The sequence below is a fragment of the Somniosus microcephalus genome, chromosome 7 (assembly GCF_052327205.1).
Source record: "Somniosus microcephalus isolate GS21.2 chromosome 7, FLI_Smic_1.0, whole genome shotgun sequence".
Lineage (NCBI taxonomy): Eukaryota > Metazoa > Chordata > Chondrichthyes > Squaliformes > Somniosidae > Somniosus > Somniosus microcephalus.
Genome location: NC_140993.1, coordinates 37291322 through 37315937, shown reverse-complemented (window position 1 = coordinate 37315937; position 24616 = coordinate 37291322). Strand labels below are relative to the sequence as shown.

At 42.5% G+C, this 24616-nt stretch overlaps 1 protein-coding gene across 4 annotated transcripts in view; it reads left to right on the top strand.

Annotated features, from left to right (window-relative positions):
- The window catches only part of LOC147114612 (polyamine-transporter SLC45A4-like), a 98866-nt gene that overhangs the window by 59029 nt on the left and 15221 nt on the right, over positions 1–24616 (top strand). For 3 of the 4 annotated variants that reach the window (XM_085992430.1, XM_085992432.1, XM_085992429.1), the window contains exon 3: positions 5436–5624. The exons of the other annotated variant lie outside the window; for it this stretch is intronic. In XM_085992430.1, the coding sequence (XP_085848556.1) occupies positions 5436–5624 (189 nt within the window). The remainder of the gene's footprint in view (positions 1–5435; positions 5625–24616) is intronic. 4 annotated transcript variants of the gene reach the window in all.

Below are 24616 nucleotides of genomic sequence, written 5' to 3'. Positions count from 1 at the left end.
CTTGCCTTATTTGTCCGTCCAAAATGCATCACCTCGCACTTTTCAGGGTTAAATTCCATTTGCCACTTTTCCGCCCATCTGACCAATCCGTTTATATCGTCCTGTAGCCGGAGGCTTTCCTCCTCGCAATTTACCACCCCACCAATTTTCGTGTCATCTGCGAACTTACTGATCATACCTTTTACATTTTCATCCAAATCATTTTATGTAGATCACAAACAATAAGGGACCCAGCACCGATCCCTGAGGTACCCCACTGGACACAGGCTTCCAGTCACAAAAGCAACCTTCGACCATCACCCTCTGCCTCCTGCCACTCAGCCAGTTTAGGATCCAACGCGCCAAGGCACCCTGGATCCCATGGGCTCTTACCTTCTTGACCAGTCTCCTATGCGGGACTTTGTCAAAAGCTTTACTGAAGTCCATGTACACCACATCCACAGCATTTCCCTCATCCACCCCACTAGTCACCCCCTCGAAAAATTCGATCAGATTTGTTAGACATGATTTACCCTTGACAAAGCCATGCTGACTATCCCCGATTAATCCTTGCCTCTCCAAGTGGAGATTAATTTTGTCCCTCAGAATTTTTTCCAATAATTTCCCCACCACAGATGTTAGACTCACTGGCCTGTAATTCCCTGGTTTATCCCTGCTACCCTTCTTGAATAATGGTACTACGTTAGCTGTTCTCCAGTCCTCTGGTACATCCCCTGTGGCCAGAGAGGTTCTGAAAATTAGTGTCAGAGCCCCTGCAATCTCCTCCCTTGCCTCCCACAGCAGCCTGGGATACATCTCGTCCGGGCCTGGGGATTTATCCACTTTTTGGCCCGCTAAAACCGCTAGCACCTCCTCCCTCTCGATGCTAATATGTTCAAGTATGTCACAGTCCCCTTGCCCGATTTCTATGTCTGCATCGTCTTTCTCCATAGTGAACACAGATGCAAAAAATTCATTTAAAACCCTGCCTACATCCTCTGGCTCTACACACAGATTGCCACTTTGGTCCCTAATGGGCCCTACCCTTTCCCTGGTTATCCTCTTGCCCTTAATATACTTATAAAACATCTTAGGATTTTCCTTTATTTTGCTCGCCAGTGTTATTTCATGGCCCCTCCTCGCCCTCCTAATTTCTTTTTTAAGTATGCCCCTGCACTTTTTATACTCCTCTAGGGCTTCTTCTGTCTTTAGTCTTTTGTAACTGCCAAAAGCCCCCCTCTTATTTCTAATGCATTTTTGTATCTCCCTTGTCATCCAAGGTTCCCTTTGCTTGTTGGTCCCACCCTTGACCTTTACAGGAACATGTTGGCGTTGTACTCTCTCTATTTCCCTTCTGAAAGTCTCCCACTGTTTTGATGTGGATTTTCCTATAAGCAGCTGCTCCCAGTCCACTTTGGCCAGATCCTGCCTTATCATATTAAAATCGGCCTTCCCCCAATTTAGAACCCTTATTTCCGGGCCGTCTTTGTCTTTTTCCATGACCACCTTAAATCTCACCGAATTATGGTCACTGTCGCCAAAATGCTCTCCTACTGACACTTCCACCACTTGCCCGGCTACATTCCCCAGAATTAGGTCCAGTACCGCCCCCTCTCTTGTAGGACTTTCTACATGTTGGCTCAAAAAGCTCTCCTGGATGCACTTTAAGAATTCTGCACCCTCTAAGCCTTTCACACTCTGACTATCCCAATTTATATTGGGGAAGTTGAAATCCCCCACTATTATTACCCTATTATTTTCGCACTTCTCTGAGATTTGCCTACATATCTGTTCCTCTATCTCCCCCTGACTGATTGATTGGGGGCCTATAGTACACTCCCAGCAAAGTGCTTGCCCCCTTTTTGTTTTTAAGTTCTACCCATATGGCCTCATTAGAGGAACCCGCTAATATATCATCCCTCCTTACAGCAGTAATTGACTCCTTAATTAATATTGCAACACCCCCTCCCCTTTTACACCCCCCTCTGTCTCGCCTGAAGATTCTATACCCCGGAATATTGAGCTGCCAGTCCTGACCCTCCCTCAACCATGTCTCCGTGATAGCAACAATATCGTACTCCCATGTGTTCAACAACAACTTCAGTTCATCCACCTTATTTGCAAGACTCCTTGCATTAAAATAAATGCCCTCCAGCCCTGCCATATTCTCTTTTGCCTTCACATATTTGCTCTGCCTTCCCAGCTGACTTGTTTTTCCCTCTGTATTTGGCCGTAAATCACCCCCTACTATAGCTCCACTCTGTACCCCAACCCCCTGCCAAGTTAGTTTAAACCCTCCCCAGCAGTGCTAGCAAACCTCCCCGCAAGGTCATTCAAAAAATATACTAAAATAAAAACAGAAAATGCTGGAAATACTCAGCAGGGCAGGTCAGGCAGCATCTGTGGAGAGAGAAAGAGTTAACATTTCAGGCTGATGACCTTTCGTTCATTGACCATTCTGACGAAGGGTCATCGACCTGAAACATTGGCCCAGAAATTCGGGTCCCAACGCGTGAGTACGGACGGAGTACCCATGCGTGGACCCGATGGAAGTGCCGGTTTCTTGCATGCGCGGGAAACCGGCATTTCCGATCCTCTGAACGAAGGGGTTCAGAGGTCGAATGCGTGCACGCAGGAGTCTGCGCATGCGCGTTGAACTTCTGCTTTTTTTACAAGTTTGCCCGTGCGTGAAGGCCTGTACTTTTTGCACATTTAAAAACCAGACGTAAGAACTTCATTTTAAAAGGTAACTGGTCAATTAATTAAAATTAGAACATTTTTTCCACAGGTTTATTATTTTTAAATACTTTACAGTAAGGTAAGTGTATTTTTAGCCCCGTGTTTTTTTTTTTTTTATAAAATTATTTTTTTCAAAAATTTAAATTATTGTTTAAAATAGTTATTTAATTATTTATAGCTGATTTAAATAGTGATGTTTTTTTCAAATTTATTTTAAGGTTAAGTACTGTTTTGGGTGCCTGGAGTTTTCATGAGTTTGACAGTTCTTTCTGTCAAACTCATGAATGGACTTTTCCATCCTCCGATTGGTTGCCCAGTGCTCACGTGATCCCAGCTGACGCATCGCACTAACTACGCCGCTGGATCACGCAAGCACATGCACGCAGGCCCAGGCCTCAACGGCCGGCGCGCTAGGTAAGTGCAGGTCGGGGGCTTGCACCCGCGGGAAGCCCCCGACCTGAATTTCTGGGCCATTAACTCTGTTACTCTCTCCACAGATGCTGCCTGACCTGCTGAGTATTTCCAGCATCCACAGTATTTTTTGCTTTTGCAAAAAAAATACTACCTCGTTTTCATTCCCTTTTCATGTATGTTTGCAACTTTTTTGGTCCTACCCTCTTTATTTCACTTGATTTGTCATGCTTGTTTATTCTGATTTTTGTAGAAGATAAAGATTTTCTTTAACAAAGTAGAAGTCCATCTTGTATTTAGATCTATCCTCTGATTAAACAAGACTAGTTTGCCCATCATTTGAGTTATAATCTGACCTGGACACTTCAAAAGGAGGTCTCCTATGAATTTAGTGATGCTCAGCCTTGATTGGATGTAGAATTTATGTGGATCTCTTGACCCCTTTGTGTTGTAGTAACCTTTTTTGGCAGTATGGGAATATAAGTTTTATATAATTAATTTCATGTGATAAATTTATTTTTCTAAATTGGCATTAAACAAGGAAGTATATCCCCATTTAAAAACCGCTCACGGTACGATGCCGTTTAAATAATCAAATAGTAAATAAATGAGCATAGTACTATCAAATTTTAATTGTTGAGTAAATGAGGAGAAATATTAAGAGGGCAACTAAAGCAGGAATGTCAAAATGGGCCTTAGGAAAAACTATCATAGACAATTGCTGTAATGATGGCGAGGCTTTTTTGGTTATGTTGATGTAAATGAACAATGGTTAGTAATTCAAATTGTAGGCTAACTAAGTTAGGTGACTGGCTGATATTTATTAATATATTTATATTTCCTGCACACGTATCCCAGAAAAAAGGCCTAAGCAAATAGGGTTTTGGGTTGTATTGTTAGGACCATCCATTACAGAAAAAAGTCATTGATGAAACAGCTGAAGATGTTTAGGCCAGGGACTCTTCTCCTGAAGTGAGGCTCTGATGATGTGGTGATCACCATCTCCCTGTGTCTGGAATGACTCCAGCCATGGAGAGTTTTCTTTGAGCACGATTGACTTTAGTTTTGCTATATGAATTGCAACACTGGAGCACTTTAACCTATAATCGTCATAGGAATAAATTCTGCAGCTGTAGTTTTGATGTTTTTTTTATATATTGGTATGGAGACCGAATTGTGGGTTGATTATGGGGAGCTTTTGGGCTCACTTTTTAGTTGACATCTGTGATTGACTAGATTACTTTCAGGCCCTTCCATCAGAACTGGAATAAAAATAACAAATGGCATTTAGAAACAGAACAATGGGATGGGGAAAACACACAGGCAGTAGAGTGCTTAAAAGGAAAACCGGAGATTGTTAAATGGCTGCAGATACACGAGATGATGGGCAGAAGCAGCATAAAAAAGAAATGCTTTATTTATTTGTTTATAGGATGTGGACGTCGCTGGCGAGGCCAGCATTTATTGCCCATCCCTAATTGCCCTTGAGAAGGTGGTGGTGAGCTGCCTTCTTGAGCGGCTGCAGTCCTGGAGTGAAGTTACTCGCGCATTGCTGACTTTGTCGCAGCGGTTTGGTACAACTGAGTGGCTTGCTAGGCCAGTTCAGAGGGCAGTTCAGAGTCGACCGCATTGCTGTGGGTCTGGAGTGACCGGGTAAGGACGGCAGGTTTCCTTCCCTAAAGGACATCTGTGAACCAGATGGGCGAGCCGTGGTGAGATTTGCACTTGCGTCTCCGGATTATTACTCCGGGCCTCTGGAATACTAGTCCAGTAACATGACCACTATGCTATCATACCGTACATTGAGATGCAGAATGTGTGAATAGCTGAAGTGGTGGGTGTAAAGGCAGATCTGAAATGAAAGCAGGAGAAGCTGTCAAAGTAGAACAGAATCCAGCAGTCTAAAGAAATGAACGAGCTGATACCAAGGGTGCAGATTACCCCGCCAGCACAGTGTTCTGATGGAGAATCTCCAACCCAAGCTTCATCCTTCTCCCCATCTCCTCTCCCTTCTGCCCACCATCTGAACCTGATGTATCCGTCTTGCATTGCCAGCATCTCCTGTCATAAAGAAAGTGGGAGCTAAAGTTAAATTTTGAAGTTATTAAAGTCAATCATTAAGGCCAGACTTTAATCTCAAACCTTGCACTTCTTTGGAGCCCTGTGCATATAACTTCAGTATGTGAAATATGGAATCTTTTTAATTGTAATGAGAATATTATGTGCAATATAATTCCTACATCTGAATAGTTTGCTTCTGCTTACAGAAGATATCTTTATCTGAAGATTCATATTTGTTCTTGCAGGTCTTCCAGAACAGTACTACAGCCTCACCTGGTTTCTTAGCCCAATCCTAGGATTGATCTTCACTCCTCTGATAGGTTCTGCTAGTGACCGCTGCACCTTGACCTGGGGCCGCCGCCGGCCTTTTATCCTGGCTCTTTGTGTTGGAGTTCTCTTTGGGGTTGCACTATTCTTAAATGGCTCCCTCATAGGTAAATATGGAATTGTTGCACAGATTTCAGTAGTTACAGTGCAAGTAATATTTTGTATTCAAGCTTTGTAAATAATTTGGATGTAAATTGGCTTAAAATTATAATTCCAAAAAAATTTGGAATGTCTAAATTTCCTTGATTAGAAGCCTTAGAAGTAGTATAACATTCATTTTACACTTGAAACCTGTGTTTTGTTTGTTGCATATATGAAGCTGAAAGAATTAACTTCTGTGAATCCCACAAGCAGCTGTATGGATTAATGGACAACAAATATTGACGTGCAAGATCTTAGTTCAGTGTTTTAGTAACCGAAATGAGAAGCTGTTAAGTGGTAAGATAATGGGAGCTACAACCCACATTAAATACCACAACTGAACAGCCTCTGTTTCCCATACGCACAATTCGATTCAATATTAACAAAAATTTAAATACTGTAGTCTGGGCTTTGAGATAATGGGGTCAGGTTTGGGAAACTAGGAAGTGGTCCAAGATAGATCGTGACCCTTCAGGTAATGGTGGGTGTGTACTGAGGTTTAGTGAGGGTAGCGAAGTCTCTGGAGAGAGGAAATGGGAATTAATTGCGTAGGTTAAAAATCAGAGGATGAGTTGCCAATTGGTGTATAGACTCCAGGGAGACGTCTCGGCAAGGAAGTCTCCATGAGTCTTAGGATGGTGGTAAACAACGACTTGAAAGAAAAGTAGGTTTTCCATCATTCTGAAAGCAAATTATTTCTCCGTTGGACCACTAGGCCAAGAAGACATTAGAAAACTTGCAGACTGGGCAGTTAAGTGACAAATGAACTTTAACATTGGTAAATGAGGTGCACTTTGGTAGGACAAAATAGAAACTTCACCTACATTTTGGAAAATGAATGGGGTAGAAGGGCAAAGGGGTCTAGGGATACAGGTGAACAAATCATTAAAAGCAGCATCGCAGGTCAGCAAAACAATTAAAAATGCTAACAAAGCACTGGGATTTATTTCTAGGGGTACAGAATTCAAAAATAGTGAAGTTATGTTAAACTTGTGTAGGACCCTGGTCAGGTTGCACTTGGGAGTACTATGCAAAGTTCTGGTGTCCATACTATAAAAAGGACAATGAAGCACTGGAGAGTGCAAAACATATTTAGAAGGATAGTGCCAGAACTGTCTGGAAAGAATGAACTGTTTGGGGCTTTTTATTTTAGAAAATAGAAGGCTTCGAGGTGACCTGGTAGAGGTCATTAAAATTCTGAATGGATTGGACAGGGTAGATGTGAAGAGAATGTTTCCACTTGTTGGAGAATCCAAAACTGGGGGCCATAAATACAAGATGGTTACTAATAAATCCAATTGAGAAATGTCTTTACTCAGAGCGGTTAGAATGTGGAACTCACTACCACAGGAACTGGTTGAGGCAAATAGCTTGGCTGCTTTCAAAAGGAAACTAGCTGAGTACAGAGAGAAAAGGGAAAAGAAGATCTACTGAGGCAGATGGAATAGAGGGGACTCGTGTGGTGTATAAACACCACAGACTAGTTGGGCCGAATGGCCTTTTTTCCCCCCCCCCTGTGCTGTATATTCTATGTAAATGCTGCAAGTGCTTTTTTGAAAGCTGTAATCTGCTACTAAAGGTCATAAAGACCTGTGTTTTCAGAGACTTTGCAGCAAGGGACAAGTACCCGAGAAGATCTGAATAAGACGAAGCCAAGCAAAATTTCTATAATTGTTTGGCATACCTTGATTGCTTTGGTTATAATTTTTTTTTTTAAATGAACATTTCAATAATTCTTGACCTGGCTGTTCATTCATCGGGGACCCCAGTCTGAGCCTTCCACCTGCCCCAGACATGGACTATAAGAGTAAAGTGATAGCTTGCTCTGTGGTTGCCAAGGACTGAAGCAAAGATCAATTGCAGCAGCTTAAAAACCAAACAAATAGCACTTGATCAATATTGTGTTTGATGTTGGATATACACAGATCAGTCAGCAAATTGTCACCAGTGTGTAATAATATGCAAGTCGATATCTTTTAAATGTTGAATTTTGTTTTCACTATACAACAATTTGACTGTTAAATAGTGTGGCAGCCATGTTCATGCAGTGAGTACCTCTGGAGAGCGACTATTGTTTGTCGATGGCAAACTAAAACGCTTACATAATACAAGAAACTTTTTATCCGGCACTGACTGGACCGGCATGGTGCCGGTTGATCAAAAAGTCTGGATTACAGAGAGGTATACTTACTAAGGTATGAGAGCCCCGTACACGGCCACAGATCCAGGCGTCCCAGGAACCCCGGTTACACGGCCACAGATCCAGGTGTCCCTGTTGCATGGCAACAGGTGCAGGAACCCCGGTTACACGGCCGCAGATCCAGGAACCCCCATGGCCACTAATATGAGGTAAAACTTACCTGAACCTACTCCTGAATTTTGCCGGTTGAGAGACTTCCGGTTATTTAGGTGCCGGTAAAAAGAGTGTCCTGTACTTCTTTGACTTGCACGTAATGTGAAATTGTCTTGGATCATTTTATAAGTACATAAGACGTAGGAGCAGGAGTCGGTCATTTGGCCCCTTGAGCCTGCTCTGCCATTCAATAAGATCATGGCTGATCTGATCTTGGCCTCAACTCCACTTTCCTGCCCGCTTCCCATAACCCTTGACTCCCTTATCATTCAAAAATCTGCCTATCTCCACCTTAAATATATTCAATGACCCAGCATCCACAGCTCTCTGGGGAAGAGAATTCCAAAGTATGTAACCCTGTACTGCAATGCATTCCTGGACTTACAAATAATTGTTTAGGCTAAATAATGGTCAAAGCTTAATTTAGTAGTTAAACCCTGGTACTGGTAGAAAATGGGCTTTTCTGATCAGGTATTTTATTAGGAGCATGAAATTGAAGAATTTGAACAAATTACATTAGAAAATGTACACCCGAAACAAACTGGCTGGTTTCGTAGGCACTAATACTCTGGCAATTTGAATAGTGTCAATCCACAAGTACTGATGCTATTGGTTGCTAAGAATTTTAAGTGAAGTAAGCTTGATGATCCTTGATTGAGAACTGACCTGAATTTTGCCACAATTCAGGAATCTTACTGCGAGATTAGAGACAAACAAAAGTGCGTTCTGACTTTTTTTCTCCTCTCCCTTCCTCCACATGTTTTTTCCTCTCCCTTCCTCCACATGTAATGAATGTGCTATCTTTTCCCTTTTTTTTTTTAAAAGGTCTTTACGCCTTGACTCTTCCCCTATTTTGGATCCCACTCACACCCATAGTACATCTTTCCATTTTTATGGAAGTCCTGCTTCCTCATATTGGAACCTAATCCAGAGATGCCCAAGCTAGGGAAAAAAATGAGCATTGCTGACTACTCCGCCTTCAAACTAGTCCAAAGCACCTACTCCCACAGCAACTAATGGAGCCACTTCTAGACTTAAAACACTAAATATCCGCAGAGGAAATGAGTTGAAGTATTTAAGGTATCAGTAACATTGTAATGGATGCTCTTCCTAAATTGAAGATTAGATATTTCTCGCAAGTGGAAACACATTTCCCTGCACCACACAATGATTTGTGATTAGTTTCATTTATAAAAAAAAAAATCACAAAATACAAAAAAGATGATGCATTCTATCAAGGTGGAAGTTTTCAGTTTGATTCATTCACACGCTTTGGGAATTCCATAAATCCAACCTCTTTCACATGAGAAAAATGGTAGGAAGCAATTCAGAGGAAATGTTTCCTGTTGTTTTCCTTTTAATAAAACAATTCCCAAGCAATTGTCGGAGGAGTTTAGATCTACATCCTTTATTATTGGAACACTGCTCTTATCAGATTCAAATCTTTAAACCACCTCCTGTTATGGTTTTCAGAAGAAAAAGCTAATTTCTTCACAAATAAACACTTTCATATGTGCAAAAACACTTAACAGAACAAGCATTTTTCATGCAACATTGGCACCAATGAGATGACATATTCATTTAGAATTGCTTTCCCCATGGCTAAGAATCAGTGTGACTGGCACAGAAATTCAGATTTCAGCAAATCTTAGATTGGTGGGTTATATCTACACATGAAGCATACATTTACATTCAAGTGTCATCCTTGCTCTAAAAGTGTTTAGTAATTGGCTATATTTTAGGAGGCAGAGAGTAGTGAACAGATGTTTTTCTGACTGGAAAGAAGTATGCAGTGGGGTCCCCCAGGGGTCGGTATTAGGACCTGGACTTGGGTGTCGGGAGTACAATTTCAAAATTTGTGAATGATAAAATTGGCAACGTAGTAAATAGTAAGCAGACAGTAGCAGACTTCGCGAGGACATAGACTGGTGAAATGGGCAGATACATGGCAAGTGCATTTTATTGCGGATAAGTGTGAAATGATGCACTTTGGGAGGAACAACATGGAGAGGCAGTATAATTTAAATGGTGTTATTTTGAGGAGGGGTACAAGAGCAGAGAGACCTGGGGTGCATATTCACAAATCTTTGAAGGTGGCGGGGCAAAAAAAAGTACTAATTACAACTGACCATGCCTGTCTTAGAATCTACTTGAGTCTTAAAACGTTGTGCTGAGTTTGTTCTGCAAAAGGCCCATATGTTTACAGCCTAGAGGTTTTAAAAAAGACTACCCTGAATCTAATCCCAAAGTATAGTCACATAGTGCACTCTTTTGTTCATGAGTTTGTACAAACAAATAGGGTCCGGGTAAGAAAAAATGGTAAGACAAATAGGGCCAAAATACAAAAATAATGTTAAGATGTCTAAAAATGTTAAAGACAAATCTAAAAGCACCTTATCTGAATGCATGTAGCATTCGTAACAAGGTAGATGAATTAACAGCACAAATAGATGAAAATGGATACGATATAATTGTGATTACGGAGACATGGCTGCAGGGTGACCAAGGCTGGGAGCTGAATATCCAAGGATATTCGATATTTAGGCAGGACAGGCAAAAAAGAAAAGGAGGTGGGGTGGCATTGTTAGTAAAGGATGAAATCAGAGCAATAGTGAGAGAGGATATTGGCTCAGAAAATCAAGATGTAGAATCCGTCTGGGTGGAGCTACGAAGCACCAAGGGGCAGAAAACATTGGTGGGAGTCGTATATAGGCCTCCCAAACAGTGTGGTAATATAGGGGATGGCATCAAACAAGAAATTAGAGATGCATGTAACAAGGGTACTACAATAATCATGGGTGACTTTAATCTACATATAGATTGGCCAAACCAAATTAGCAATAAAACTGTGGAGGATGAATTTCTGGAGTGTATACGGGATGTTTTTTTAGACCAATACATTGAGGAGCCAACTAGATTGGGTATTGTGCAATGAGAAGGGGTTAATTAATAAACTTGTGCGGGATCCTTTAGGGAAGAGTGACCATAACATGATAGAATTCTTCATTTAAGATGGAAAATGAAGAAGTCCAATCCGAAACTAGGGTCCTAAATCTAAACAAAGGAAACTATGAAGGTATGAGGAGGGAGTTGGCTATGATACATTGGAGAGCTTCATTAAAAGGCATGATGGTGGATAGGCAATGGCTAATATTTAAGGAATGAATGCATGAGTTGCAACAGTTATATATTCCTTTCTGGTGCAAAAACACAAAAGGAAAAGTGGCCCAACCATTGCTAGCAAAAGAAATTAAGGATAGTATTAGACCCAAAGAGGAGTCATATATAAAGTTGCCAAAAAAAGTAGCAAGTCTAAGGACTGGGAGCAGTTTAGAATTCAGCAAAACAGGACCAAGAGATTGATTTAAGAGGGGAAAAATAGAGTGAGAGTAAACTTGCAAGGAACATAAAAGTGGACTGTAAAAGCTTCTACAAGTATGTAAAAAGAAAGATTAGTGAAGACAAATGTAGGTCCCTACAGTCAAACAGGAGAATTTATAATGGGGAACAAGGAAATGGCAGAGCAATTAAATAAATACTTTTGGTTTTGTCTTCGGTAGAGGACACAAATAACGTCCCAGAAATGCCAAGGTTCTAGTGAGAAGGAGGAATTAAAGGAAATTAGTATTAATAAAAAAATAGTGCTAGAGAAATTAATGGGACTGAAAGCTGATAAATCCCCAGGGCCTGATGATCTACATCCCAGAGTACTAAAATTAGTTGCCATGGAAATAGCGGATGCATTGGTTGTCATCTTCCAAAATTCTATAGATTATGGAACAGTTCCTGCAGATTGGAGGGTGGCAATTGTAACCCCACTATTTAAAAAAGGAGAGAGAAAACTGGGAACTACAGACTGGTTAACCTAACATCAGTAGTAGGGAAAATGCTAGTCTATTATAAAGGATGTGATAACAGGACACTTGGAAAATATCAACGGGATTAGACAAAGTCAATATGGATTTATGAAAGTGAAATCGTGTTTGACAAACCTACTGGGGTTTTTTGAGGATGTGAGAACCAGTGGATGTGGTGTATTTGGATTTTCAGAAGGACTTTGATTAAAGTCCCACAAGACATTAGTGTGCAAAATTAAAGCGCATGGGGTTGGGGGCAATATACGGGCATGGATTGAACATTGGTTAACAGACCGTAAACACAGAGTAGGAATAAATGGGTCTTTTTCAGGGTGGCAGGCGGTGATTGGTGGGGTACCGCAGTGATCAGTGCTTGGGCCCCAGCTACTCCATATATATCCGTGATTTGGATGAGGGAACCAAATGTAATATTTCCAAGTTTCCTGATGGTACCAAACTAGGTGGGGTTGTGAGCAGGATGCAAAGAGGCTTCAAGGCGATTTAGACAAGTTGAGTGAGTGGGCAAATACATGGCAGATGTAGTATAACGTGGATAAATGTGAAGTTATCCACTTCGGTAGGAAAACAAAGGCAGAGTATTATTTAAATAGCGATTGATTGGGAAATGTTGATGTACAAAGGGACCTGGGTGTCCTTGTATACCAGTTACTGAAAGCAAACATGCAAGTGCAGCAGGCAGTTAGGAAGAAGGCAAATGGTACATTGGCCTTCATTGCAAGAGGATTTGAGTACAAGAGCAAGGATGTCTTACTACAGTTATACAGGGCCTTGGTGAGACCACATCTGGAGCACTGTGCAGTTTTGGTCTCCTTACCTAAGAAAGGATATACTTGCCATAGAGGGAGTGCAGCGAAGGTTCACCAGACTGATTCCTGAGATAGCAGGACTGTCTTATGAGGAGAGATTGGGTCGACTAGGCCTGTATTCACTAATTTAGAAGAATGAGAGGGGATCTCATTGAAACATAAATTCTGACAGGACTAGACAGACTGGCTGCAGGGAGGATGTTTCCCCTGGCTGGGGGTCTGGAACAAGGGGTCACAGTCTCAGGATATGGGGTATGATATTTAGGACTGATGAGAAATTTCTTCACTGAGGGTGGTGAACCTGTGGAATTCTCTACCACAGAAGACTGTGGAGGCCAAGTCACTGAATATATTTAAGAAGGAGATAGATTTCTAGACGCAAAAGGCGTCAAGGGGTATGGAGAGAGAGAGAGCGGGAATATGGTATTGAGATAGAGGATCGGCCATGATATTGAATAGCGGAGCAGGCTCAAAGGGCCACATGGCCTACTCCTGCTCCTATTTTTCTATGATTTGAACAAAAAATAGCAAAACATTGGGTTCAATTTCCCACTGTACACTTCAAACACAAAGTTGTGAGCTAATACTCTGGAATGCAAACATTTCCACTGTATGCTGCAGATTTTGAAGTACATGGGTAATTTGAATACTTTTGAGGATAGACTAAAATGAAGACTTGGGCATGTATTTATATAGCACCTTTCACATCCTCACGCTGTTCCAAAGCACGACTAATGAGCAAATGAATTGCTTTTTGAAGTGTAGTCACTTGTGTTTTGGTACACAAATGTGACAGCCAATTTGCAAAGTCGCACAGACCTAACATTGGCATTGGTTGAGGACACTGGGGGGGGGGGGGAAATTCTGCTTCACTTTGGAAAAAGTGCCACTGGATCTCCAGTTGAACACTCGGACGCCTCTTAGTTAATCTGAAAGACAGTGGGCCGGATTTTCCGACCCCCACAGGTGCGTACAAGATGTGTACGCACCCATTGGGGTCGCGCAAGTGCCGGGTTTAGGCATGTGAAGCGCATGCGCTAAAACCCAGCACTTGCGATCTGTCAAGAGTCTTGACAAATCGCACGCATGCCCTGGGAGATGGGCCTGCGCGGGCAGGGAGTTGCTTTTTCTGCACAACTTCTGCCTGCTGAAAACCTTTAAATATATTACGCCTGGTAAAAGCGCGCGTAAGGCCTGCTTTTACCTGCATAAGAGTTTTAAAAAATAAAATATTTCACTGATTTATAATTTTAAAATACTTTATATTAAAAAAAAAGGTAATTTAAAAACAGGAAATGCTGGAAATACTCAGCATGTCGGGCAGCATACCTGGGATGGCAGGAATGACTTATGAGGAGAGATTGGGTCGATTGGGCTTATACTCGCTGGAGTTTAGAAGAATGAGGGGATCTCATTGAAACTTATAAAATATTAACAGGACTGGACAGACAGGACTGGACAGACTGGATGCAGGAAGGATGTTCCTGATGGCCGGGGAGTCCAGAACCAGGGGCCACAGTCTAAAGATAAGGGGTAAGCCATTTAGGACAGAGATGAGGAGGAATTTCTTCACCCAGAGAGTGGTGAACCTGTGGAATTCTCTACCACAGAAGGCAGTGGAGCCCAAGTCATTAAACACATTCAAGGAGGAGTTGGATATATTTCTTAAGGCTAAAGGGATCAAGGGTCAAGGGATATGGGGAGAAGGCAGGGACAGGGTACTGAATTTGGATGATCAGCCATGATCGCATTGAATGGCGGAGCAGGCTCGAGGAGCCGAATGGTCTACTCCTGCTCCTATATTCTATGTTTCTATCTGTGGAGCGAGAAACCGAGTTAACGTTTCAGGTTGATGACCCTTCGTCAGAACTGGAAAAAGTTGGAGATAGAAAAAGTTTTTAAGCAAGTGTCGGGGCAGGGAAAGGGGGGAGGGAGGGGAGGAAAGAATAAAAGGGAAGGGCTGGGCTGGAAGGCAGGAGAGATTAAGACAAAAATGAATGATGGTGCAGGACAAAAGGAGATGGTAATGGGACAAGTTAAGAAATAAAAGATGACTCTAGATGAAGTGTAAATGGCAATGGCAGAATGATCGACAGCTGCCATGTGAGTTTATTTTTTAGCCCTAAAAAAAAAAAACTTTTTTTCAATATTAAATTTAATGTCACTGAATTAATTTTAAATGTGATTTAAAAAAAATGTATTTTACTGTTAGTGATCCCCATTCATATTTTTGACATGTGCGTACAGACCTGTCAAAAGTGTGAAGGGGGATTCCCTTCTTTGAAACATAGAAACACCAGCGAGTATAAGCCCAATCGACCCAATCTCTCCTCATACATCATTCCTGCCATCCCAGGGATCAACCTTGTGAACCTTCGCTGAACTCCTTCCATGGCAAGAACATCCTTCCTCAGATAAGGCGACCAAAACTGCACACAGTACTCAAGGTGTGGCCTCACCAAGGCCCTGTACAACTGCAGCAAGACATCCTTGTTCCTGTACTCAAACCCTCTCGCTACGAAGGCCAACATACCATTTGCCTTCTTAACCGCCTGCTGCACCTGCATGCTTACCTTCAGCGACTGGTGCACAAGGACACCCAGGTCTCGTTGCACTTCCCCTTCTCCCAATCTATTGCCATTCAGATAATAGTCTGCCTTTCTGTTTTTGACACCAAAGTGGATAACCTCACATTTATCCACGTTATATTGCATCTGCCATGCATCTGCCCTATCACCCAACCTGTCCAAATCATCCTGGAGTTTCTCGGTATCCTCCTCGCAGCACACACGCCCACCCAGCTTTGTGTCGTCTGCAAACTTGGAGGTATTACATCTAGTTCCCTTATCAATATCATTAATGTATATTGTGAATAGCTAGGGTCCAAGGATCGATCCCTGCGGTACCCCACTAGTCACTGCCTGCCACTCGGGAAAAAGACCCGTTAATTCCTACTCTCTGCTTTCTGTCCGCCAACCAGTTCTCTATCCAAGTCAATACCTTGCCCCCAATCCCATGCGCCTTAACTTTACACGCTAATTTCTTATGCGGGACCTTATCGAAAGCCTTTTGAAAGTCCCACGTGATCCCAGGGATGCTTGCGAACTGCCTGGGCCTCTGCACATATCTTAGTGGAGAGGCCCAGGACCACAAGCCTCGGGACCTACGGAGCCAGCAGGTACGTTCGTAGAACTGCTGAAGTACGCTTGTGGATTGCTTGGCCCACAAAGTCAAGTTTTCACATGCAGTGGTGTAGTCATACAGGTAAATTAGGCCTTAATGTTTTCCAGTTGTAACTGTTGAAAAAGGTTTTGCACTGTTCAATATCAACAAAACTACAGCTCAGTTTAGATATTATGCAAGCATATAGAAAATAAAGCTACCAAATGTGCTGTAATTTTAGTACGACACTTCTGTACTTCTTTGCTCTTTGAATTTCTCCCATGCGTCCCTCATGCCTACTGAAATATGGTTTAAAGTTTTATGCAGCTTCCTGATGTTTAGTGCTGTTTTGACATTGCTTGTAAATGAAAGTCTTGGCAATGGTTGTGCATAGATTTTCACAAAATTAGAAATTACCACATCCTATTTAAATTTAAATTAGCCTACGTCCTTCTCCTACTTAGTAACCAAAATATTAGCGTGAAGTTCACTGTAGAAGACTAGATGACTGTTATTAGAGAGTGCACCTGCCAACCTAGAAACCTAGCAGACACAGTCCCGTGCTTCCCCCCCCCCCCCCCACCCCAAACTAACAACTTGTCTTAAGACGTGTGAAGACAGAGTTAAGTTTAAAATGCAGCAGGACACCACCTTCTCATAGGTTTAACTGCACTCTTGTTGCAACAAGGAAATAAAAAGTGCATAAGATGGAGTTAGAAGTTGCTGAATGAGAATGGAAGTTATGTATATGGAATTAGTAGTGAAGGTATAGATTCATTTTCTAATGAGTTGATTGACATTTGGTGCATTGTCAATTTTTGGAACCTAATGGACCAGACTTTTCTGTGAGCAGCAAATGAACGGCGCCCACTGTTCGTTAGACTTGCGCTTGCCCATAGACTTTCGATCAGATTTTGCACGACAAGTTACTGTCAGTGGGACATCCTCTACAGGGCATCTGGAACCTGAGAACAAGGCAAGCAACTTTTTTTTGATATTCATTCATGGGATGTGAGCGTCGCTGGCAAGGCCAGCATTTGTTGCCCATCCCCAATTGCCCTCGACGGTGCTAGTGAGCTGCCCTTTTAAACCACTGCAGTCTGTGAGGTGAAGGTACTCTCACTCGCACCCAGTGCTCGCTGACCATTGGCTCCCAGTGTGGCAACGCCTCTTTTAAAAAAAATTCTCATCCTTGTTTTCAAATCCCTCCATGGCCTCTCCCCTCCCGATCTCTGTAACCACCTCCAGCCCTACAACGTTCCATGATCTCTGCATGCCTCCCATTCCGGCCTCTTGCGCATCCCTGATTTTTTAATCGCTCCACCATTGGCAGCCGGCTGCCTAGACTCTAAGCTCTGGAATTCTCGTGCCCCCCCCCCCCCCCGCCAAACCACAAACCTCTCCTCCCTTTCTAGCTTGTTTTCCTTTTAAGACTCTCCTTAAAACCTATCTCTTTCACCAAGCTTTTGGTCACCTGTCCCAATATCTCCTTATTTGGCTCCGTGTCAATTTTTGTTAACGTGCCTGTGAAGGGTCTTTGGATGTTTTACTACATTAAAGGCACTATATAAATGCAAGTTGTTGTTGGCCCTCATGACCTTGTTATATCTCATGACTTGCAGGAGGATAAATTGAGACATTCTGACTTCACATTAAAATTCAAAGTTGGAATAGTACATATGCAAATAATGGCAATCTGGTATCAAGAGAATAGTCTTGAATGAAAAGTCTACTCTTCATTCAAGTTGCTTAATTTGAAACCTCTGATAATTCAGTTGTTTAAGCACTAATTTCCCACTTTGCTATTAATCAAATTTATTAAATAATTCACAATTTTAAGCAGAACAATAGACTTCGAATCATCAGGAGTAGACTGCAGTGAAATCTCGTTGTGCCCAGAGGTGCGTGTAATCGCGCGTAAAGCAAATACCCAGCGTAAAAGATAGCGGAAACTCTAGTGCATGTGTATCACATACATAATTACACAATACCCAAATTTCCTTGTTCTTGTGCTGGTTTCTGTGCCGATTTTGCTGCCAGTAATTTATGTCCAAATTTCCTGCGGAGCTCGTTTGTCTGCGCCAGAATGTAAACTGGCATACAACGAGTGCAAATTCAGCAATACCTTGTATTCTAAATGTCTGGACGGAGGCTTGAATCAATGGTTATTTTAGCCCTATCCTAATGAAGCTGATGCAAACTATACACCTGTATGCTACCATTTTTTTAAATAATCAAATTTAGGAATTACATTAAACATTGTTCTTCACTATGGCTAGGAAGCCCAAATGCAAATTTTTTGAAACACCGATCCGAATAGCAGCTACAACTGGCTCACATGGTTTCATACAAGTGCCATAATAAATTGTGTTGCTGAATTGGTCCAGTACCTATTCATTGTGATAAACACTTGCAAACTCAATGCTACCCAATGCGTCAATCTCTGTTTTAGCAAACCACAATATCGAAGAAGTGAGCAATTCTAATTCTACAACTCTGCAGCAGTGCTTTAGTTATTTACAAAACATGGGATAAAAAGAAGCATCCCGCCCACCGAGCTTTAGAAATTGCATGGGTGCACTAATACAGGTCTATGGAGAATGTGCTGGCTCTTCCCATTTATGTATTGCGGTTTGAACGTTCACTTCGATAAGTTGATGTGCACTGGAGGAGATGAAAAGGTATTTGAATCTCTAGGGCAGACACTGCAGTTTCTATAACAGTTTATTTATATAGAAGGAAGTAATTTTATTTTTGAACAAGGAACTATCAATAGTTATAAAAGTGACTCCTTTTTAAAAAATAAAAAAAAAAATAAAAAAAAAATTGTAAAGCTTCAGTCCTGAGATGCAATTACTCCTCCAGCTATGCCAATATCGGGTGACTTTGGGTCCTGCCATGCCTTAAGATTTTAGAGGTAAAACCTTCCATCAGCACGTAACACATAGTAATCATTTTTAAAATATAATTTATTTATATATTGAGATCTCTTTAATGCAGAAAACTCTCTTGAGCTGGTCTTTTGCACGGGGGTGGAGTTATGTAAATGAGTGGCAGATGGTTTTGGCAAATGTATCTCAAACAATCGAGGAAATTCACACGTAGCGATGTTTCGCCATACAACCGGCGTAAATCATTACACGTGAATTTGCTTGGAAGAAAAGGCGCAACACTGTTCTTGCGCTGTAGTTATGCCCAGGAAATTCCAGGCCTGCCATGTATCTTGTTTGCTTTGTGAAATGACGATTCCACTCTGAATTTTTGATAACATCAAGTATCATTGTCACGTGTGCTCTGGGTGTCGTCTTTCCATTATTGTGATTTAAAAAAATAGTTGCTGAAAATGGGTTATCTTAGTCTTTAACATACAGACAAAGGATTGACCTTTTTGCAGCAGGTAAGTCAGGACTCTCATGTTTTTCAACAATTTTTATTTTAAATTCCATGGAAATCAAATGGATTAATTACTTTAACCTTTTGTAACTTCTTTCCTTCCCCTCCCCAAAAGAAATGAGACTGAAAAGTCCAGCTTGTTAATGGCCTTCAGTGTGTCTCCTTGTAATTTATGCTGGTATAGTCTGTAGATATCTTCATTTTATCTCTTCTCTTGCCATTTTGCTCCCCCACCCAAACAAAAAATACTTAAATTAACCCATTGAGACATATAGGCCACATGTCAGGATTACTGTTCCCTCCGTACTTAAGGGTATGGTTGCATTTTTTTTTAGGTTTCCCCAGATCTCTCTCTCGGCTTCGTTCAGAAAATGTCCACTTTCTCCCAGTTGCAAATAAAATTATTTTCAGAGCTTGCGTGAAGGATGGATTAAATATTACATTTTGAATCACTTGTATTACTAATAATCTTCTGTATTTGAGTGCAGGTGAGTAGTGCTTGTTGCTGACACCTGTTAACCCTGTTCCACGTGGATATGCAGACACCTTCTGTAGTGCTACTTGGATACTATCTCCATGGCACACTTTTTAAGGTCAGATTTTCCGATCGGAGGCTTCCTGCGTGCGGATGCCTCTGATCGGGAAAAATCTACGAACTTACCTGCTTGCTCCGTAGGACCCGACACTTCCGATCCTGGTCCGAGCGCGCAGAAGCCCAGGTATCCCGGGGCGCAGGCAGTTCGCAAGCGTCCCTGGGATCACGTAGGCCATGGGGAACCAATCAAAGAAGGGAATCCCCCTGCGCACTTTTTTGACCGGTCCCGCCACATAGATCTGTCAAAATGGGGATCACATTAAAAAACAGTTAAACATTAAATAATTTTTTTGAAAATCACAGTTAAAATGACATTAAATATTTTAAACAAATTTAATTTTTGAAAAAAAGTTTATGGGGCTAAAAATAAACATACCTTTTATATAAAAAAAAAACCTTTTAAAATTATTAATGAGTGAATTTTTTTTAACTTTTTTTAAGCTCTTATGCTGGTAAAAGCAGGCTTTTACCAGGTGTAAGATTTTAAGGTTTTCAGCGGGCGGTGGTTGTGCAGAAAGCGGAACTCTCCACCAGCAGAGGCCCTTCTCCCAGGTGGGTGGATGATCTGGTAGGAGGATTCTTGACAGATCGGAAGTGCTAGTTTTCAGCGCCTGCGCTTCTTCGCATGCCTGAAACTGGCACTTGCGAGGCCCCTACAGGTGCGTGTACACCCGTGGGGGGTCGGAAAATCCGGGCCAATCTCTTATTTTCCTGCCTAATTTTAGAGAGAGGTCTAGAAGTGGGCTCAGTTGACTGGGGTTACCCAAGATCAATACACTGTAGCTAACCTGTAATGTTGGCAGTGAACAAGGCTCCCTTCCCAGTCTAGACGGTGTGAAACCAGATACTTGGCCCCCATTCTCCAAATAGCTACACATCCAGGTTAGATGGTGCATGTTACAGGATTTCTTCAGATGTGGCCTCTTCCCAAATGCTTGATCTTAGCACTGGGCTGGCCAGGTTCTAATCTGTGGGCTAAATGGCTTTCAGCTATCTGACTCAACTCCTTCTGTAGAATAAGGGACTTGTGCAGATCGTCCCTACTGTTTGAATGCAGTCTTGTGCACTTGGCTTCATGCTTCTGTTGTAGCTGTAGACTTGCTTCAGATGCCCTTTGAGCAGGTAGGATTGTCACTGAGCAATTGGAGGAGCTGCCAAAAATTTCAAATTTTATTGGTTCCAATACAGCGCAACAGGGCAAATTGTGATTCAACTGAATAAGACGATCTACAGTTACGCCTTGGGAAACCTTGAATGGGTTATTTGAAAGTTGTTTGTTTTGAGCAATCCTCATACTTAGATATATTTTTTTGAACCTCCAGCAGAAGGATTTTGCCTTTTGGTTGATCTGTTTCAAGGGGAAATATTCTTATAAAACATCCCGCTGATTCCATTGTGTGTTTCAATCAAAACCTTTGGTATTTGTTATTTAAGGATTTTTTAATTAGTTTATGGGATGTGGGCGCCACTGGCAAGGCCAGCATTTATTGCCCATCCCTAACTGCCCTTGAGAAAGTGGTGGTGAACCGCTGCCTTGAACCACTGCAGTCCATGTGGTGAAGGTACCCCCGCAGTGCTGTTACATAGGGAGTTCCAGGATTTTGACCCAGCGACGATGAAGGATCGGCGATATACTTCCAAGTCAGGATGGTGTGTGACTTGGAGGGGAACTTGGTGGTGTTCCCATGCGCCTGCTGCCCTTGTCCTTCTAGGTGGAAGTGGTCGCGGGCTTGGGAGGTGCTGCTGGAGAAGCCTTGGCGAGTTGCTGCAGTGCATCTTGTAGATAGTACGCACTGCAGCCGCGGTACGCCGGTGGTGGAGGGAGTGAATGTTTAAGGTGGTAGATGGGGTGCCAATCAAGCGGGCTGCTTTGTCCTGTATGGTGCCGAGCTTCTTGTGTTGTTGGAGCTGCACTCATCCAGGCAAGTGGAGAGTATTCCATCACACTCCTTACTTGTGCCTTGTAGATGGTAGAAAGGCTTTGGGGAGTCAAGAGGTAAGACACTCACCGCAGAATACCTAGCCTCTGACCTGCTCTTGTTGCCACAGTATTTATGTGGCTGGTCCAGTTAAGTTTCTGGTTAATGTTGACCCCCAGGATGTTGATGGTGGGGGATTCGGTGATGGTAATGCCATTGAATGTCAAGGGGAGGTGCTTAGACTCTCGCTTGTTGGAGATAGTCATTGCCTGGCACTTCTGTGGCGTGAATGTTACCTGCCACTTATCGGCCCAAGCCTGAATGCCGTCCAGGTCTTGTTGCATACGGGCATGGACTGCTTCATTATCTGAGGAGTTGTGAATGGCACTGAACACTGTGCAGTCATCAGCAAACATCCCCATTTCTGACTGTTGGAGGGAAGGTCATAGATGAAGCAGCTGAAGATGGTTGGGCCTAGGACACTGCCCTGAGGAACTCCTGCAGCAATGTCCTAGGGCTGTGACGATTGACCTTCAATCACCACAACCATCTTCCTTTGTGCTAGGTATGACTCCAGCCAGTGGAGAGTACCCCCACCCCCCCCCCCGCCCCCGATTCCCATTGACTTCAGTTTTACTAGGGCTCCTTGATGCCACACTGTCAAATGCTGCCTTGATGTCAAGGGTAGTCACTCTCACCTCGCCTCTGGAATTCAGCTCCTTTGTCCATGTTTGGACCAAGGCTGTAATGAGGTCAGGAGCCGAGTGATCTTGGCAGAACCCAAACTGGGCATCAGTGAGCAGGTTATTAGTGAGTAAGTGCCACTTAATAGCACTGTCGATGACACCTTCCATCACTTTGCTGATGATTGAGAGTAGACTGATGGGGCGGTAATTGGCCAAATTGGATTTGTCCTGCTTTTTGTGGACAGGACATACCTGGGCAGTTTTCCACATTGTCCGATAGATGCCAGTGTTGTAGCAGTACTGGAACAGCTTGGCTAGAGGCACAGCTAGTTCTGGAGCAGAAGTCTTCAGCACGATAGCCGGGATGTTGTCAGGGCCCATAGCCTTTGCTGTATCCAGTGTGCTCAGCTGTTTCTTTATCACGTGGAGTGAATCGAATTGGCTGAAGACTGGCTTCTGTGATGGTGAAGACCTCGGGAGGAGGCCAATATGGATCATCCACTTGGCGCTTCTGGCTGAAGATGGCTGCAAATGCTTCAGCCTTGTCTTTTGCACTCATGTGCTGGGCTCCTCCATCATTAAGGATGGGGATATTCACGGAACCTCCTCCTCCCGTTAGTAGTTTAATGGTCCACCACCATTCACGATTGGGTGTGGCAGGACTGCAGAGCTTTGATCTGATCTGTTGATTGTGGGATCGCTTAGCCCTGTCTGTAGCATGCTGCTTCCGCTTTTTAGCATGCATGTAGTCCTGTGTTGCAGCTTCCCCAGGTTGGCACCTCCTTTTTAAGGTACGCCTGATGCTACTCCTAGCATGTTCTTCTACACGCCTATTGAACCAGGGTTGGACCCCTGGCTTGGTGGTAATGGTAGAGTGAGCGATATGCCGGGCCATGAGGTTACAGATTGTGGTGGAATACAATTCTGCTGCTGCTGATGGCTCACAGCGCCTCATGGATGCCCAGTTTTGAGCTGCTAGATCTGTTCTGAATCTATCCCATTTAGCACAGTGGTAGTGCCACACAACATGATGCAGGGTGTCCTCGGTGTGAAGACGAGACTTCGTCTCCACAATGACACTGCGGTGGTCACTACTACCAATACTGTCATGGACAGATGCATCTGCGACAGGTAGATTGGTGAGGATGAGGTCAGGTAGGTTCTTCCCCTCGTGTTGGTTCTCTCACCACCAGTCGCAGGCCCAGACTGGCAGTTATGTCCTTCAGGGCTCGGTCAGTAGTGGTGCTACCGAGCCACTCTTGGTGATGGACATTGACCTTTCTTGGTTTGTGACTTTTGTTGGACTTTTCGAATGAACAGAATAGTTTTGTGGGAAAAGAGCCTGAGGGTCATGTGAATGACATATTGTTCCTGATGTCAACCATCTTAAGCCACTTGTGCTTGTGGTTCTTCCTGTTGGCTATCTGAGTTTTGCTATGTTAATGCCTCCATTCATAGGGTAAAGAGAACACTACAAGGTGGATAACTTTGGGTTTCTCGCTTTAGATCACTTGTGGATTTGACACATTATCTGGGTTTTTAATCTTGCCTTTATTCAAAGCAACATGGATCAATTTTCTGTCTTACAAAATATGAATACGGTTTTCTTTGATCAAGGGTTATCTTTCATTCCTTTTGTCTAAGCTGGGTGCAGCACTTTAATATGAAATGTGTTATTGATTAACCGCATTCTTTAGCATTTTTAATTATTGACTTGACTACCCATCAGTCTAGAATGGAAAGTATTTCAATCCAATTTTTATAATGCATAATGGAAAGTTGCAAATTAAAAAAAAAAAATTTTTTTAAAAAGCTGATTGGTGCAAATCAAATTCTACTTGGCATGTGTACGGGAGCAATCATTCTGGTGCTGTTGATTCAGCCAGTGTGAATGGAACTTTTGATGGGATGGGGAAAGTGAGTCGTCATGTTTTACCACTTGCTTCCTAATGGCTTCTGTTTATCAAATATTGGAATCCTTTATTGTCTATAAAGCTGCTCCTAATTTTAATGAACTTTTAAATAATGTGGAAGGCAATTCAAATGTGGGTCTCCACTAATGGTGACTAACGACCAGTTATGTCGTCTTAACAAAATTAACATTTGCTGAAGTATTTTTGCTGCTTATCTAAATAAAAATATACTCAAAAGGACAACTTGGCACGT